This window comes from Montipora foliosa, chromosome 8 (genome assembly GCF_036669935.1).
Source record: "Montipora foliosa isolate CH-2021 chromosome 8, ASM3666993v2, whole genome shotgun sequence".
Taxonomy (NCBI): Eukaryota; Metazoa; Cnidaria; class Anthozoa; order Scleractinia; family Acroporidae; genus Montipora; species Montipora foliosa.
The window spans coordinates 48,934,842-48,951,895 of NC_090876.1; the positions used below are offsets into that span (position 1 = coordinate 48,934,842).

Genomic DNA, 17,054 nt, shown 5'->3' on the forward strand with positions numbered 1-17,054 from the left:
CTCCATGAAGGATTTCTCTCGGCAGGCGGTCAAGCTCCATGAGATGTGCATGGCCGAGCCATCGAAGGCGTCGCTGAATGAGCAGTGATGGCATGCTCAGTGAGCCAGCGCGCTCCAGGCCCTCTGTGTTGGTAGCTCTGTCTTGCCACCTGATGTGCAGCCGGCGCCGAAGGCAGCGGAGGTGGAATCCGTTGAGTCGCCGCTCTTGTCTGGCATAGGTCGTCCACGACTCGCTGCCATAAAGGAGAGTCGACAGGACACAAGCTTGTTAGACGCACATCTTGGTCCTTTCTCTCAACAGGTCATTGCCCCACACTCGCTTGTTGAGTTTGGCCATAACAGCAGCTGCTTTGGCGATCCTGTAGCTGATCTCAGCATCGAGCGAAGTCGAGCTTGACACGGTGGAGCCCAAGTAGGTGAAGGTGTCCACAACCTCCAGCTCCGTGTTGTCGATGGTGATGACTTGGGGGGACTCAGCACCTTGCGCCAGGATGTTGGTCTTCCTGAGGCTCATGATCGTCAGCCCAAACTCCTTGCAGGCGTGGGACAGCTTGTCTGAAGCACCTCTGTCTGCAAGCAGAAATCACTTAAAGATATAGTTGGTTTATAATTTCTAATTGTACATATGGTTTTTAGAGAAAAGATCATGACAGACCTGCTCTGACTTCCCTCCATGTCTTTGGGGTTGCGACGATGTAATATGCTCCTTCAAAGTTTTGCTCCAAAGAGTATGCCTTTATTTCTCTCTTCTGTATGATATGATAGGAGGCGTTTTGTAAATGCTTTTCAGAATTGGCTGATTGTGTATTAAAATCCATTTTTGCATCAAGAGTTGTTGAAGGTTTTTGTCTGCTGGATGATATGTTGTGACAGATGCCGATTGCCTCCGGTAAATTTTACTTCAGACAATGTGCCAGCCGCGGGCTTCGAGTCGCGTTTTAAAATTTGAGATGGCCTCCTGGAAATGTGTTTCCGGTCGCCGTGTGGTGTTCATTGTGAAAGAGACTCTTTTTCATCGTTTTATCGATTCGTTTGGGACACTAATAGCCGCCTGACATTACTGGCAGGGCTTCGATTGCGCGGCAAGCGGATCAAAATGAAAGAAAAACCTTTGCCCTTGAATTCTACGGTGGAATTTTAACCGTGGGAACATTTTAACCAGGAATATTTGACTCCATTTGGTGGGCTCCTGAGAATTGAGTATCCAGCCTTGGTATTTTACTATAACCGTTGACAACCGAGGAACTGATAATGGGTTCATGATAATGGCTTAATTCGCGTCGAATCTGGAAAATAAAACCATACAGGGAGGAAGCGACCCACAGTGGCAATAAGGTTAGGCTTTTTAATTGAGAATTTGTTCGTAAAATTATCTTCTCAAGTTTTTTATCGGGGTTCCCACACAAATCATTTTTTCTTGTTGGCTTTCCTTCCGCACTCAGCTTGCCGTACCTGTGATGTGTAGAGCCTTGGGCACCATGTGGTTGTCTATATTGTAAGGGCCTGGTACAAAGAGAGCAATGAATTGATACCCCCGTCTTAGAAATTGACGTGGCACATGTGACGCGCCCAATAGAAACGAGCACCTTCTTCCCGGTGAATTTCCTTGCTGTCAAGAAACCTTACTGAAACTCGTTTCAACGCGTATCTATTTTAGGGTGAATACTGTTGTTATTCAATGTTGTTCTCTAGCCATATTGTCCGTTGTTAATGGTTCTTATCGCTAAGAATTGAGTGTTTTTTTAGCTTCCCTATCTAGTGAATTTGGAACATGGGAAGTGCCTTTGCCAAACTGTTTTCCGGCCTCTTCGGAAAGAAGGAGATGAGAATACTCATGGTAGGACTCGATGCCGCTGGAAAAACCACTATTCTTTATAAACTAAAACTCGGAGAAATCGTAACAACTATTCCAACAATTGGTAAGTTCAATACATCGCCGCCATTTTAATTTGGTTTGGATTAGTTCTACAGTTAGATTCCATATCACCTTCGCCTTTTCCGGTCACTGAAAATGGGAATAACGATTTTTTTTACAGGGTTTAACGTAGAAACAGTGGAGTATAAGAACATCAGTTTTACTGTCTGGGATGTCGGAGGTCAGGATAAAATCAGACCACTTTGGAGGCACTATTTCCAAAACACTCAAGGTCAGCTTCATTGTACTGTCATTTGTAAATTCGTGACATTGTACTGTTGCCTATATCGAATATTGATTTAAAAGATCTTTCCGCTTTTTGTTTCGAAAAAGTCTAGCTTGTTGCAGGTCGTTTTCATCAGTTGCATTTTGCTATCTGTGTTTTTGCAGGTCTAATCTTCGTCGTGGATAGCAATGATCGGGAACGAGTTGCCGAGGCAAGGGATGAACTTAACCGAATGTTGAACGAGGACGAACTTAGAGAGGCTATCCTCCTCGTTTTTGCCAATAAGCAGGTATGAATAATTGCAAATCAGCCCATCGATTTCTCTTCTACAAGAGTTATCAAACGCAGGATGGTGACTAGCTTAGTAGAAAATTGAATCAAACGGAGATAGTACAGGCCCCAGTTGTTCAAACGATGGATAGCGCAATCCACCAGATAAATCACTATCGAGTGGATAACTCGATTGGTTTCGCTAGAGTTCATCCGCTGGATAGTGATTTATCCGGTGGATAGCGCTATCCATCCTTTGAACAACTGGGGCCAAGTGATAAGAGCAAACTGAGACAAAGGCAAAGCAGACCGTGAAAGTTCCTTTCCTTAGTGATAAATACAGCATGGAATCTTTGTGTGATTCAAAGTCCAGGGATAATCTTAGTTGTGGATGGTAATGATAGAGAACAAATTGATGAAGCGAATGATGAACTCAGAGATGCTATCCTTCTAGGTTTTGCGAACAAGCAAGTAAGGTGTACCAACAGTATACCTTGTGGCCTTGATCCTGCTTGTACTTCCATGAGTGGCTTGTAGGACTAGACCATTCAATATCATAGCCATGCTTGCAAAAGTGCATGTATGTGTGTACAGCATTTTTCACAGCCACATAGGTGCCACCGGTTCACACATACTATTGAAGCAGCTAGGAAATGGACTGATTTCATGTCATTTGTCAGGTCCAAATTGAATTTGGCTATAGAAAGCAAAACTGATGCTCAGGACTGTTTGACTGATGTTTTTGAAGCATGATTGAAAGAAATCCTCAGATTCGATTGGAGGCAGTACTCGACTTCAAGAAAAAACTTAGTGTAATGAAAGCGAGACCAAGCCAAAAAACAGAGGTCAAAAAGCGGCCTTGACAGCCATAGATGGGTAAAAATTGTGGCAAAAAGACCTTTTCATGGTTTCTGATGCCATATTGGTTGGGGCAAACACGGCTTAAATTACAGTTAATGTAATAATACTTTATTAATAATACTTTATTTCTTAAAAATGCATGTCATGCAAGTCTCAATGCTTTTTACAAACTCAGGTTAAAACAAAAAGATAAAAAATTAAACATTAATTTTATAAAATCTAAAAATTTACGAATATGGAAATCAAAAAGCTAATTTTAAAAGATAATGTTTTAAACTTCTTTTAAAGTCATCAATGGAACTTTTGTTAAGGAAGACAAGTCATCAATGGAACTGTTGTTAAGGAAGACTGTTCCATAATCTGGGGCTGCAACACTGAACATTTGATCACCAAAACTGTATGTTCATGATTTTGGGATCTTAAGAAGGCCTTTATGGCATGATCTCAGTCTATGTACAGGAGTATATGGGACAATAAGTTCTTTTATGTAGCTGGGAGACATACCATTTAGTGCTTTGTAGACAGGGAGAGCGGTCTTAACTTCATTCTTGAATTTATGGGAATTTTGCCGATTTTGAATCATTATAAATCCTTGAAGCTCTGACAATTGTGGATAGCGAGAATACTTCCCAAAGCACTTCTATTGAGATTATTTTCGTAAAGTATGGCGATCAGAATCAAGCTTCAGTACCGCTTGGAAGTATTGACCCCTTTACCGCGTCATTGCCGCGTCACCCTGTCGCGACTTTCCCTCGGTATTCCCGCGGCAGGCCGCTTTTCTGCCGAGGGAAATTTACGGCTAGGCTCCAAAGTTGCCGCGGGAAAGTCAACTGAGGTAAACCCTCGGTAATTAAAATTCCGCGGTAGAGTTGGGTTTCCGTTAACTTTGTGTTTCGGTTAGCTATTGTAGATTGTAATGTTGAAATCCCACCGAACAACAGAAACTGACCAAGTTTCGGCTGAAAATTGCGAACAGCAAAGAGGGTTATAGCCGCTAATCATGCACCTTGGTTTCCTTTTCCTTTTACATGCGAAAAGAATATCCGTACTGTAGCTAGATTCCGACCACATTGAAACCTTCTTTGCGACATGCATTTGTATTTTGATTGCAGTGATTATTTCGAAGACTTATGGTGGACTATTCATTCGAAGGTTCGACGCTTGTCCCACTTGGGTGGACTTCGCCGTCATTTTATACATTTAAGTTTATGGGAGAATATGTCCGCTTGTTTTTTGCAGCTCAGCGCACGGAACATACATTTATTCATTTATTATTTCGATATCCTGCAAACAGGAGAGGGTTTTGACAATATTTACAAACTGAAAGCTTACATGTTCAGGGTGAACGGCTCGAAAACCTTGCGTGACCAAGTTACGACTTCTTGTGGTTTCCTACTGCAGTATTACTTTCTAAGGTTGTTTAGTGTAACAAATCACAAAAAAGAAAAACACTCCAAGGAAAGAACCCAGGATATCAAACCCCTGAAATAATCGAAAATTATTTGATCTAAACTGAAAAGATTGTTTTCGTGCTCTGGGTAATCATTGGTGCATATCGGCGTGGTTATGCAAATTTATCACGAGTGGACGCCCGCTGCGAAAAGAGTTGCATGTGAAAGCGCAACGTGAGCACTGGAGCAAAGATGGTTCGAACATTCTTAAAGTTTGTTTCGCTTGCTGGTTTTGCATTTGTTAAAATTCGTATGCAAACGATGAGCGTTCAGATAAGTAAGAGACTTCTTTTCTCCACTAACTACAGTCTATTCTTAACTTTGTTTTCCATGCGTAATCAACATGCTGCAATTAAAAAATATTTATGGAAGTCAATTAGACTATTGCACGACTGATAAAACAACGTGAAAATGTATTTTGCTGCAATTGCTATGATATAACAATTTATTGCTGATGAAAAGCAATGAAAAAAGAAACCATTCTTAAATTATTCATCGGTACGTTTGGTCTCAAAATAGTACCGACAAAGACTCCGATGCCTCGGAAGAATGTTGCGATTAAAATTGAAATTTGACAAGTTTAACAATAATACAATGTATGTGGAAGGAATACCTGCTTTTAACCAAAATGGCGATGATAAAACGAAGACAATCGCACAAGTTTGAATTTCAGGTCTCCAAATAAAATAAAGTCAGGCTTAGACGAAAAGAGATACAATTGAACCTTTTTCAAAACCAAACAAATAATTTCTCATGCACACATACAGTATTATAACCTGGAGAACAACGAGTGTTGCGTTGGCTGGATAATCAAGCTGTCGCTTACACTGTATCTTTAAAGAAGTCTTCAGTTTTACATTATGTAAAGATTATAAAATTTGAGTCCTTACGTAAATGGCACACTTTCTCATTTTGATTACAATTTCTTGCATTACGAATCGATTCTTCACACCATGAGATATAAAATTTGACAGTGTTCCGCTTACTTTACAAGAGCAATAGATCATTGTTCTTTCCCGCGGCAAGCCTTGTCTTTTCTCCCGCAGCAAATTTCCCACGGCAAAGTGCACCTCGGTTTTACCGAGGGAAAAAAATTTGCATACCTCGGTGCCGCGCGTCCACTACCTGCGGCAAAGACGAGGTATTGCCTCGTCCCTAGGGGTCAATACTTCCAGGCGGTACTGTATAACGACTGTAAACAAAATTTGTAAATATCATATAAACCCTTGTAGGCAAAATTATGCAAATTCCCGCGAAATTTGAAGTGACATGAGATTTCTAATATCCAATTTTCAGATGTTGTACCTTGTGCAATGACCTAAATTTCTGTTGAGTGAATGATATTAATACAACGACTAAAACTATTTTAAAATATTTGAAATCTGCCTTTTTGCAGCAGAGTTATAAAGGTTTGAATTGGGCCAAAATCTCATACATTCACTGTAATTTAAGCCACATTTGCCCCCCAACCAGGATAGCATCAGAAAGCGTGAAAAGGTCTATTTTAAACAGGGATAGCATTAACGCAAAAATAGTGCCTTTTTATGCAAATATAATCATAAAGTGCATCATCAAAATTTTATTGTCCTAGGATGGAAGGCACTGTCAGACCTAAATTGCTCACATAAGTTGCTTTGATTTGTCAGTATATTCAGTTGCTTGGGCAACATGCAATAATAATAATAATAATAATAATAATAATAGTAATAGTAATAGTAATAGTAATAGTAATAGTAATAGTAATAGTAATACTACTACTACTACTACTAATAATAATAATAATAATAATAATAATAATAGTGGTGGTGGCCATGGCCACTGACATGATTTATGCTAAAGCTATGCTTTGTACCAGTTCTCATTGGGCAGGAAAAAGGAAACATGTGGAGCCAGTAACAACTAGTGAGCTAGCATTTCCTCGTGCTTAAAATTTTAACAACACTGTTTGTTCCTTTGCAGGATTTACCAAATGCAATGAATGCTGCAGAAATTACGGATAAGCTAGGGTTGCACAGCCTGAGAAATCGACAATGGTACATACAAGCCACTTGTGCAACAAGTGGTGATGGATTATACGAAGGACTTGACTGGCTTTCAACTTCATTAAAGAATCAGAAGTAATGATGACAAACAGACGCGCATGATACCATAATACAGGGAAAGTAAGAACTCTTACAATGTTTCTAGAAGTACCCCATTGGATCTTTCATAGTAAATTGTGTCCCTGCTCTATTTTCTTAGACTGTTTTTTTTTTTGGTGGGTGTTTTGTGCTATTAATTTGTCCATAAAATTTGTAGCACAAGACAGCAGAAATTTTGAATGACTTTCCAGTATTGTTGTATATTACTAGTTTAGGATGCGATCACTATATTGTGCATTAGAATAATAGTAATATTATTATTGTTGTTATACATGAATAAAAGCAAACTATTTCCTCTATCTGTAAGCTAGGCGCAAAGGATGTTTTGTAAATGGTCAGCAATTTCATTTTTCCCATTTGAGCTCAGAAAGGATTGTTACTTCAATATGTACCTTAACACACTGAGCAAACTTGAAACTGAAATGTCTTGCTTTTGCACTTACCCCACTGAGGATGTAAGAGCAGAACCTGCGGGCTGTTGTGCAATTTCAGCTGATAATTCTGATCTCAGCCCTGCTTTCTGTCCAAACTGGTTTGATACATTGTTATTGTTTAAGTTGTGACCATAGGGTTGCATTGGTTGATGATTCCTTGTTTCTTAAGCCTTAATGTTTTGACCTTACGATATCCTAAACCTGACAAATGTGGCATCCTGTTTTACATACTCTGTATCATGTACATTGTACAAGATAGCTTGACACACAACACGCATGGGTTATTTTGCCAGTTGTTTGATGCAAGATTCTAATAAACGCCTGTGAGCATTGTAATACTAAAACCTATCATTGAAAATAATTACGCAATTTTGCCAGGATAGTGGCCATTTTTGTACAAAAGACGCATAATCCGTCCATATGAATTATGCGTCTCTCATGTTATCCATCTAGTGTAAAGCCTTGACGAACTATGTAAGATGCGTAATCCGTCTGGGACGAACTTAGGCAAACATTTTTTCTGTCTATGTTAAATTCGTCCAGTTTAGAGATAGGCACAAGATGCATTATGTGCCTGGATGAACTATCCAGTTTAGTGCAGCTTCGAAGATGTACTAGAGTGATAGTTTATTCAGATGCATTATGCGTCTTGTGCCCGTCTTTATACTCTAGATGAATTTAACAAACGCAGAAAAAAAGTTTGCCCAAGTTCATCTGAGACGAATTATGTGTCTTGAGTATAAAAAAGGTCAATGTCTTAATTTGATGTGACAAAACTGAGGAATAATGACAATACCATTTTGTGGGGCATTCATTTTGCCAACTCAGAAGAATGCTTGCAGATTTTTTAACTTCAAAAACAGTAAAAAAAGGAAAACAATAAAATTTGTAATAAGAGTTGTTACTGCTTTGTTGGAACTGAGAAGCTAGTGTGCTCTGTGCTTTTTTTCTTTTTTGTTGCAAAATAATACATCAGAATGATAAGATACGGTAAGAATTAAACAGGTAAAGTTCTTCAAATTTCCCTTTTGCTCCATTTTAAAGTCAAAAACAGGCAACAAGCCCAGCCTGGCATTTTGCAAGTTGACAATACTCCCTAGTGCTTTGAACTCTTAGGTTAGATCACGTAAAGAAACCATCAAAGCTGAACACCCAGCCCGACAAATCAAGAAGTAAGACCTGCCTTTCTGAGCAAACAAGACTGCTTCTTTGGCATGCATAGTCCAATGATAGTACTGGATGTTTATAGACCTTGAAAAAGGCGTTACAAACTTTGTTTTCAGTGGGGCCATGTTGACTGCAGCCCTAGTTTGTGTTAAGGGTTAGGCTCCAGGCATTACTTCTCTTGTATAGTTTTGTGCCTTTTTTTGAAGCAATCATGAGAGTCGTTTTATAAGTTAAATCCTGACCCATGTGGTTGCTTCAGAAGTGCTTCCCAATTCTTGTTTGCATCACATCTAAAATTGCTGCTGCTAAGTGCGTGTTTTAATATAATTAAATCCTGTGCAGTCTTGATAGGGAAGGGAAGTGGTTGAGGGTGCTTATGACATCGAAATGGTGTAGTTGGTTAAGTACCGTAAAAGTCTATGTACAAGCTGCACCCCCAATTTGGAGGCTCCAATTTTGGAAAAAAAAAAAGAGATGAAGTTCCAATGAAGTTCTCTTAGTAATCAAATAAGAACAAACAAGTACAGTCTCAAAACACCAATATGTACACAGTAGATGTTACGAGCTTTCATAACAATTAAGTCTTAAGATAAGGAAAGTTCCCTTTATCGCGTGAGGTTACTGTAAAAAAAAACTTGCTATTTTGATGCAAATTTTTTTCAAGATTATTACTTCGAACCGCTCCATTAATTAATTAAGCTGAAATTCAAAGGCAATTGAAACGATCTGCACAAGCGCTTTGTAGCCAAGCTTTGAAATGTGGAGAAGAGTCTGGGCAATGAAATTGTCTGCCATTTAAGCGAGTGCTCGCGGATATCTTGGTATTTTCTCGCACTTGGCTGAAAGATATGCGTCGCGGTGATTGGCCGCAGGGGTCATAGCAAACAGCTTTGTGGAGGAATTGAGATTTAAGCAGCCACCACTCATGAAAGAGGCACAACATGCTTTCTGTTTGTGGTATGTTTATTCAGTGACATCTTGAGAAATTTTTATGAATATTAATTAGGCCTTAGATAAGTCCAACCCCAGCTGTTTCCTTTGATAAGCCACACCCCCTATTTTTGATTTGAACTTTGAGAAAAAAAGGTGCGGCTTATAGATGGACTTTTACGGTAGTTGTTAATCTTTCAGTAATGAAAGGGTGTAGTACCCACAAGAGAGTAGTGACCTAGGGCGACTTGAACAATAATATTATTAATGGAGGGAACATAGTTTTTGACTGGTTAAGGATGCTGTCATTAACTTAACTCCAACTCTGTCTAGTAACTGTTGCATTATTGTTGTAAAGACTTGTGTTATTAATTTTTAATAAAAGTAATCGATGTACTTCCTGTTGCAATAATAATTGTTGTGAGTTCTGAAGTGTTGAAGAAATCGTAGTTTTCTCCTTGTGAATCGCTTTTTGTATTAAAAAGAATATTACCTTTGGATTCAAGATCTCTAATCTTATTCAAAGGCTAGGAAGAAAACTTAATTATTACTGTTGCTTGAGCATGCCATGTTTTTATCTGTGCAGTCTACTCAGCTCTATTAAAGAGGCTCGAAATCGTTTCTCCTTTCTTGAAACAAATAAACATATTCTGTTTTTAGATACAGTTAGGGTAATTATACCAAAACGAGATTTGGCCAGGTTTCTCACATCACATTTTCCTCCAAAATGACGTTACCATGGCAACGATAGAAGCTTTTTTTATTGAGCCTTGGAACGTTTGAAAAATCTTCCCTTTCAGCATTATCAGATACTACAAAATCTGTAGGTCAATTTTTCAGAAAAATCAGTTTTTTTGAAATGTCTCTAATTTCTTTTTTCACTTACAGAATGTTTTTAAATTTGGAAGACAAACGCTTTAAATTAATCTAAGCTAACGTGCAAAAAATGAAAAAAATTCACCGTCCGGAAGCAGAGATATAAACGAGTAAAGTTGCAATATCAGGAAAAATGAGTGGGTTACAAGATCAGCATTTATGCATGCGTCACCCGCTCATTCGAGTGCACCCGCGAGTGGAGCTATAGGCCAACGCAAACGGATTTAAGTGACCATCAAACAGTTTGTGTTCAATTTTCGTAGTTGTCGCAAATAGACAGTCCATTTTGAATCATGAGCTGATTGCGTGTGTGGCTTACGCGCGCGCGCGCTCAGTGTTCCGCTGGAAACTGAGCAAGAAGGGAGCGCAACTCAACCAAAGCGTATTTATAGCTATCCTGACATTGAACTCTCGCGGATTTGGGGTCTTCAGTGGAAAAACCCTTCTTGTCCTTCCCCACTGCAGAAATTTTTTTTAAATTTTAGTATGTAGTATGAAGTTGTGGGAAGCGAGGTGCCTCATGGTTAGGATCGAGTGGTCCGGGTTCAGTGGTCTGGAATTCGGTGAAATGATTCAGTATTTCATCGGTGTTTGGACTAGCATCCCCATCCAGGGGGGAGTATAAATACTCCTAGTCGCTTCATGCTACGGAAACCGGAGATAAGCGCCGGCCTGATGGGCCTTCTGGCTCGTAAGCAGTGATATAGTATGTAGTATGAATTGTTTCATCTAATGCAGTGCAAATGGAATAAATAAATAAATAAATAATAAATAATTATGTTCGGAACAGTTTCTTTAATGGTGGCGTTTCTGTTGATGTCCAATACAATCCAAGAAAGGTTTGTATGTAATATTTATGATATAAACACCAATGAAATACCACGTGAGCTTTCGCGCGAAAACATGATATCTTCACACGTAAAGATAACATGTTATTTTCAAACGTGAAAAGATCACTGTTGCTGTGGTTACATATGAAAATCGCGCCTTTGGATGCCTTTCGTGAAATGATTCAGTATTTCATTGGTGTTTATAATTATAATAAATAGAATATTAAATGGCCGCTAAGACCCTAAGATCCTAAGAACCCGAATGCTCGAAAACTCGGAAACGAAGAAAGAACCCCAAAACCCTCAATTTTGCTAACCCTAGGCCTAACTAGGCCTAAAGTTGGTTTTTAGGCCTAGGTTTAGCCCAATTGAGGGTTTTGGGGGTACTTTATTCGTTTTCGGGGTCTCAGGAGTCTTATGCACTAGTCATTTGTTTCCCCCACCCCTTGACCCCTGGGGATGGGTAGGGAAATTACATTTGAATGGTTGTAAAGTAGGTTTATTTCCACTGGGGACTGGAGCAGACAAACACACGTAATTCCCCACCCCTCTGTTCCTAAAAGATTCTGAGTCATCAAGGAAATGTTAGGGAGATTACCACAATATACAGTTCTTGCCATTTGTGTGTGCCACATGAACTATATAAGGAACGCCGCCATGTTGATTTTGCACGTGTGAAAATACTCATTACCATTGCTCTTCGTTTCTTTTCAGTCCCAGTCCTCCTAGGTAAGAATTCCCCGATATTTCCCCCTGTATGTCCCCAGAGGGGTAGGGCAGAGGAACGAAAATCTTGTAATTTCCCTACCCCCTAGAGGCGTAATTGTGGCGTGATCTCGCGTAATTGCCCTAGTAATTTCCCCATATGTCCCCACTATCCCCGGGGGTCGGGGGGTGGGGGAAACAAATGACTAGTGCATTAGGGTCTTCGTTTTGGAGACACCCAAGGTAACCAGACAGGTAACCAAAGGTTTTTCTCTTCTCGCCGCTCCGCGCCTCGACGCGGCTCTCTCGTGGCTTAAGAAAAACCTCTGGGACCAGGGTAATCGCTGCCAAAGCAAACTGAGCATGTTGGAAATGATGTAGAAGATTTCCAGCTTCGCTGCCCGCTGCCGTCAGACAACGTTTTTGTGCTAATCTAAGCTTTGCCGTTTAAAACAGATTGCTTGACTTTCCGTTTCAAGTCTATATTGTTCTAGCCTGGGTGCCAGAGGCATTTTTTTTCCAAGATCCGAGACAAAACTACGTGTGTTTAAGGCAAAGACCGTAGGACTTTAGTCTTCGGTCATTGCCTCCAACTAAAGAAGCACGCTCTCGGACCCTTGAAGAGAAAAATCCTCTGGCACCCAGGCCAGTAACATTTTTCTGAAAAAGTGACTCAACTTTAACCGTTTTGTAGGGGGGCAATTGTTAAGCGTAAAGCGGCCTCCATTTGCACAAAAATAGTTGGTGAAAGATCACAAGCCCTACTTCATATTGACGTCCGGATCACTGCACCAAGGGCCAAAGCACGCAAAGATTAATAATACTATGCATACGCGTCTTTGTTTTTATGAAAACAACAGCTGTGACAACAGATGACCTTTGAGACTGGGGCTGTTCTTCGTTTTCAGTCGATGTTTTGACAGCGTGACAAGAAAATGGGGCGGGCAGAATAGTTGGACATACAGCGATGGACCGATTAGTTTTGGAGGCGGCTTCATGCCGGGTGTAGATTTGTCAAATACTTCACAAAACAATCCAAAACCAAGAAAACCACAAAATGACTTTTAACACTTTCGCCTGCGAGTTAATAAACTGTTTGATGTTCCTTTTTGTTTGGTTTATATAACCGGATTCCCGCTTTTTGTAAGCCTTTTACCGTAAGGTATTTCGCCTTGGTTTCATTGTTCACCCGCGCAATGTTAACTTGATCTGAAAAACCACTTGGAGTAACAAAAGCACTAAAATTCGTTGAGCATTACTTGCTGTATTTCTTGAAGTTTGAAAGACCTTTTGTCACTTTAATCAGAATTACGTTCTCTTTTTATACACTGGGAGTTCATCAAGGGTGGCCTGGTCTGGGTGCGTTCGATTGGGAATGATCCTGATTTACATCTCAAAATCTGAATTTCCGGATTTCCAATCGAAAACAAAATCAGAAAAGAGATTTTGTCGCGGATCTCACCAATTGGAAATCCATGTCAGGAAGGATTGCTATTAGCGAGATCCGCGACAAAATCCGTTTTCAGATTTTGTGTTCGATTGGAAATCCGAAAATCCAGATTTTGAGATCAAAATCAGGATTTCCCAATCGAACGCACCCTCTACTGCTCCAGTAATTCCTAGAGTCAACCCTTTCCCGTGTAAATTTATTGTTTAGGAACAGGTCTTTCCGCGAAAAGTATCACATTTCTCTTGACGCTAAGATAGCTCTGTTTTGATTGGCTCTTACAACAGTGAGCGTGCTGAATCTCCCTAATCTCCCAAGGGAGGCGTTCTATAAATACATTTACTCCGGAAAGGGTTGACTTATCGGCCAAGTATGGGAGATAGAGGCTCCCGATACACTCAAATGCACAAATAGAGTGTTTTCGCTCATGTGACCAGCAGCCATATTTGCATACTAAAACAAAAGGAAGAATTTTCATAACAATAAAGTTCAATTCCCAAAAGAATATATCACTCCTCCAACATGGCCGCTCTTTCTTTGTTTTACACCTCCAACATGTCCGCCGTGACGTCATATGAAAACACTCTATAGATTATACGGAAGTTGTTATGGAAACACAGCGTTGTGGTAATTTTCTTGAGCATGTAATAACTAAAAGATCGAATGACGTTGCTGGTACATTTCGTAATTTGGCATCCTCGTTTGATGCTCCAAACATTCGTTTCGAAACTTTGGCTACATACACACGGTACCGGACGAATTTTATACCGGTTGAAAAATATGACCGGCCATTTTGTTCACACAGAACCATGCAATATTTTCGCTCTGTTCACACGGAACTGACGAACCGGATTAAAGTTTAACCTTTGTCAGTGGTTTTACCATCTGTTCATGCGCAGAGGGCTACTTTACGAAATCCAAAATGGTTTCTTCCAACTGAGTTACCACGCATCCACGCAACCACGCCTTTGCCATGCAAAAGATGTTCACAGCGCGCCGGTTAAATTTTCCGACCGTACCGGCTAAAAATTCGTTCCCGACTTTTGAGTTCCAATTTTTGAACTGCGATGCGTCTAAATTTTCGTTACGTTTAGCTTGGTTCCGTGTGAGCGAAACCCTAGTCCTGTTCCGGGACTCCCTCTTACCCCACCCTGAAAAAGGGCCTGGAACCCAGGCGGGAAAAGAGAGAGTCCTGAATTACTTGCAGGCGCATGCTCGGAATGACGCCATTTTTCCCCCCAAAACTGGGGGAAAACCAAATTTGGAAAAAGATTCCTTATTTGGGCATAGCTTATTCCGAGTGCTTTTACACTGGATTTATGGGGATAATGTGAAAGAAAATCATAACGCCAAGTTTCTGGAGGCAATTGATTTCGCGTTTAAGAAATGCCACTTTACCTTTGTGCCTAAGGCGGAACAACTGCAAGCTATTCATGCAGTCGTTACTGGTAATGATGGTGTTGTTAAACCTGCAACAAGATTTGGGAAGTCTGTTTGCTACATGGTTGTTCCTTTAATATGTTTGCCATTTTCTTCGATCCGAGTCCGATGTTAATTGTAAATCAGTCCTTCTTATCGTGAATCCCAATCGTGAAAAATCACATGGATGACATATGAAAGTATGGAATTTCGTGCCTGAAACCGAACTGAACAGCTGCATGATGTTGGCGCAGAAAAATATCAAATTTTGATTTAACTCCTTGAAACTTACAAATATACTGTAGGTCGTGGATGTGAATCGCTCAACGGAGACTAATAAATCTCCTTCTGGAACTCTTGTTTATTGTTCATTACTTCTGTCGATCTAGTTATGTGATAATTGCACTGATCCAGTGAACATTTATTTGAGTTGCACAGTAATTATTGAAACTGTGATTGTTTCAGGAGTTTAGGCCTACCATTTTTTTTTCAAAATCGGGGACAAATTGTTTGGATACTCCATATAAAACAGTCAGGTAAAAAGTGTTGTAAATACTCTCAGTTTTATCAGGAATAATACACAAACACCGGTGACAAACAGAGTTTTTTTTTTTGAGTAATTAGAGTAGAGTAATTTACTCAGACTATTAAATCTTTCTTTCCTTACCAGCCGTGGCCGTGGCCAAATGGCTAAGGTTTCATGTAGAGCTGCCTGTTGAGACTGCAATGATTTTTATATCAGAAAAACTAAAAGATGATTGCATGACAGAAAAACTGAGCATTATTCCTGATAAAGTTAGATAAAAAGTTAAACGAAATTGAATCACAACCTGGACTATTTGTTTCTTTACGTACCAGTTTGTGTTGATAACGCAATGATGAAGCAATAATGTTCCTATTAAATTTATACATATTTATGCACAGTCAAACAACTATTATTCGGACGTGGTCACGATTTTTTTTCCGGTCAAAATTTGCTCGTGAATATTAATTAACAAGGATGACAAATGTTACTTAAAAGCGTGTGTCACCTTGCTTTTATTGTTGCTACTTAAAAGCACTTTCCTCCTGAAACTCATTGTTAGAGGTAAAGCACTGCAAATAAATAATATGAAATTCTGACTCCGAGCTGTTTTGTCGCTTAGTGAAATCCTATGCTATATTTACTAGTTCAGCCTTTGCATCGATTTATTGCGATTTTCTCTTAGTCGTTACATTTATTCGGCAATAATTTCCAACATCACTGCGATCGGGGTTTTTTCTCCTCGTTTGGTCACGACGAGGCATAATTTAGATGTTTTCTTTCCTGACACTGCAAATCACACAGTAATTTTCATATACGACTTTTTGTCGGAGTTTCAAGGTTCCCTTTATTTACATATCCAGCCTGGCATCTAATGCAATATGATTGGCTCATTCCGAGCATGCGCCTACAAGCAATACAGGACTCTCTCTTTTCCCGCCTGGGTTCCAGGCCCATTTTCAGGGCGGGGTAAGAGGGAGTGCCGGAACAGGACTAGCGAAACCCCTAAATGCACGAATTTTCAACCGGTAGAAAATTCGTCCGTTACCGTGTGAATGTAGCCTTAGTTAATGTTTCAGTTCTGTTTTCTTGGAGAAACAGTGACTGGGGAATGAGGTCTACTCCATTTCAGCGACTGTTAACATGCAATATAATGAATGAGATGAAATGGTAGGTGTTTAATATTGCTTATTGCTAGCATTTTGTTACTTTTGTTGGTTTGTCTTTAACGAACAAGACAAAGTAAAGTCTCTTAATTGCTACCATCATAATTGTCTTTCTTTACCATAATCGTTATTAAACCTGCAGCCATAATTGACTTTTAGTTGATTCACTTTGCTAGCATACGACGGAGCTGAGGAACAGCTAGTGGTGTTAGTCTTTTGCTACCACAAGGGACACCGAAAGAAGCATGAATGCGCTTCTCGTAGAAATCTCAGCCCGGGTTGAAACTCGTCATGTAATCAGGCCCTAGATAGTTCAAACGCATCGGCACCATAATTTATGCCAAGCGTTAGAAGTTTCTCGCCGCGTTTTGAAATCACATCCTAGACGAACACGCTCTCTCGATTAAGGTGGCTATGAAAGTATCTGTTTTGCTATTTACATCGTTGTCCTTGCAACAGAGTGAACTAATTTCACCATTTGAATCCACTGACAATCCAGTTGCTTTTTTAGCCTTATTTTCTCCAAAAGTGTCTTGTACTTTGCTTTCTTGAGGAGAACCTGCATTGCTATCATATTCCACTGCATTTTCTAGCTGATGTCGATCAACCAATGAAACAGGTCCTTTGTAAAATTCATTTTGTTTTCTGGTTAATTGTTGGTCTTCTCTGTTACGATACCAACCCATCGATTTC

At 39.8% G+C, this 17,054-nt stretch overlaps 2 protein-coding genes across 3 annotated transcripts in view; one reads left to right on the plus strand and one right to left on the minus strand.

The window, feature by feature from the left end:
• Positions 1 to 1,524: 1,524 nt before the first annotated feature.
• Positions 1,525 to 9,791, plus strand: LOC138012430 (ADP-ribosylation factor 1-like). Its single transcript, XM_068859200.1, has 5 exons — positions 1,525 to 1,658; positions 1,747 to 1,919; positions 2,037 to 2,147; positions 2,306 to 2,430; positions 6,683 to 9,791. The coding sequence occupies exons 2-5, from the start codon at positions 1,772 to 1,774 to the stop codon at positions 6,842 to 6,844; spliced, it is 546 nt and encodes a 181-aa protein (XP_068715301.1). The 5' UTR covers positions 1,525 to 1,658; positions 1,747 to 1,771; the 3' UTR covers positions 6,845 to 9,791.
• Positions 9,792 to 15,684: 5,893 nt separating this feature from the next.
• Positions 15,685 to 17,054, minus strand: part of LOC137967587 (uncharacterized) — an 18,729-nt gene continuing 17,359 nt past the window's right edge. For both annotated transcript variants that reach the window (XM_068814100.1, XM_068814099.1), the window contains one exon: positions 15,685 to 17,054. This exon is cut by the window's right edge and continues 566 nt beyond it. In XM_068814100.1, coding sequence (XP_068670201.1) covers positions 16,736 to 17,054 — 319 coding nt within the window. In that variant the 3' untranslated portion in view covers positions 15,685 to 16,735.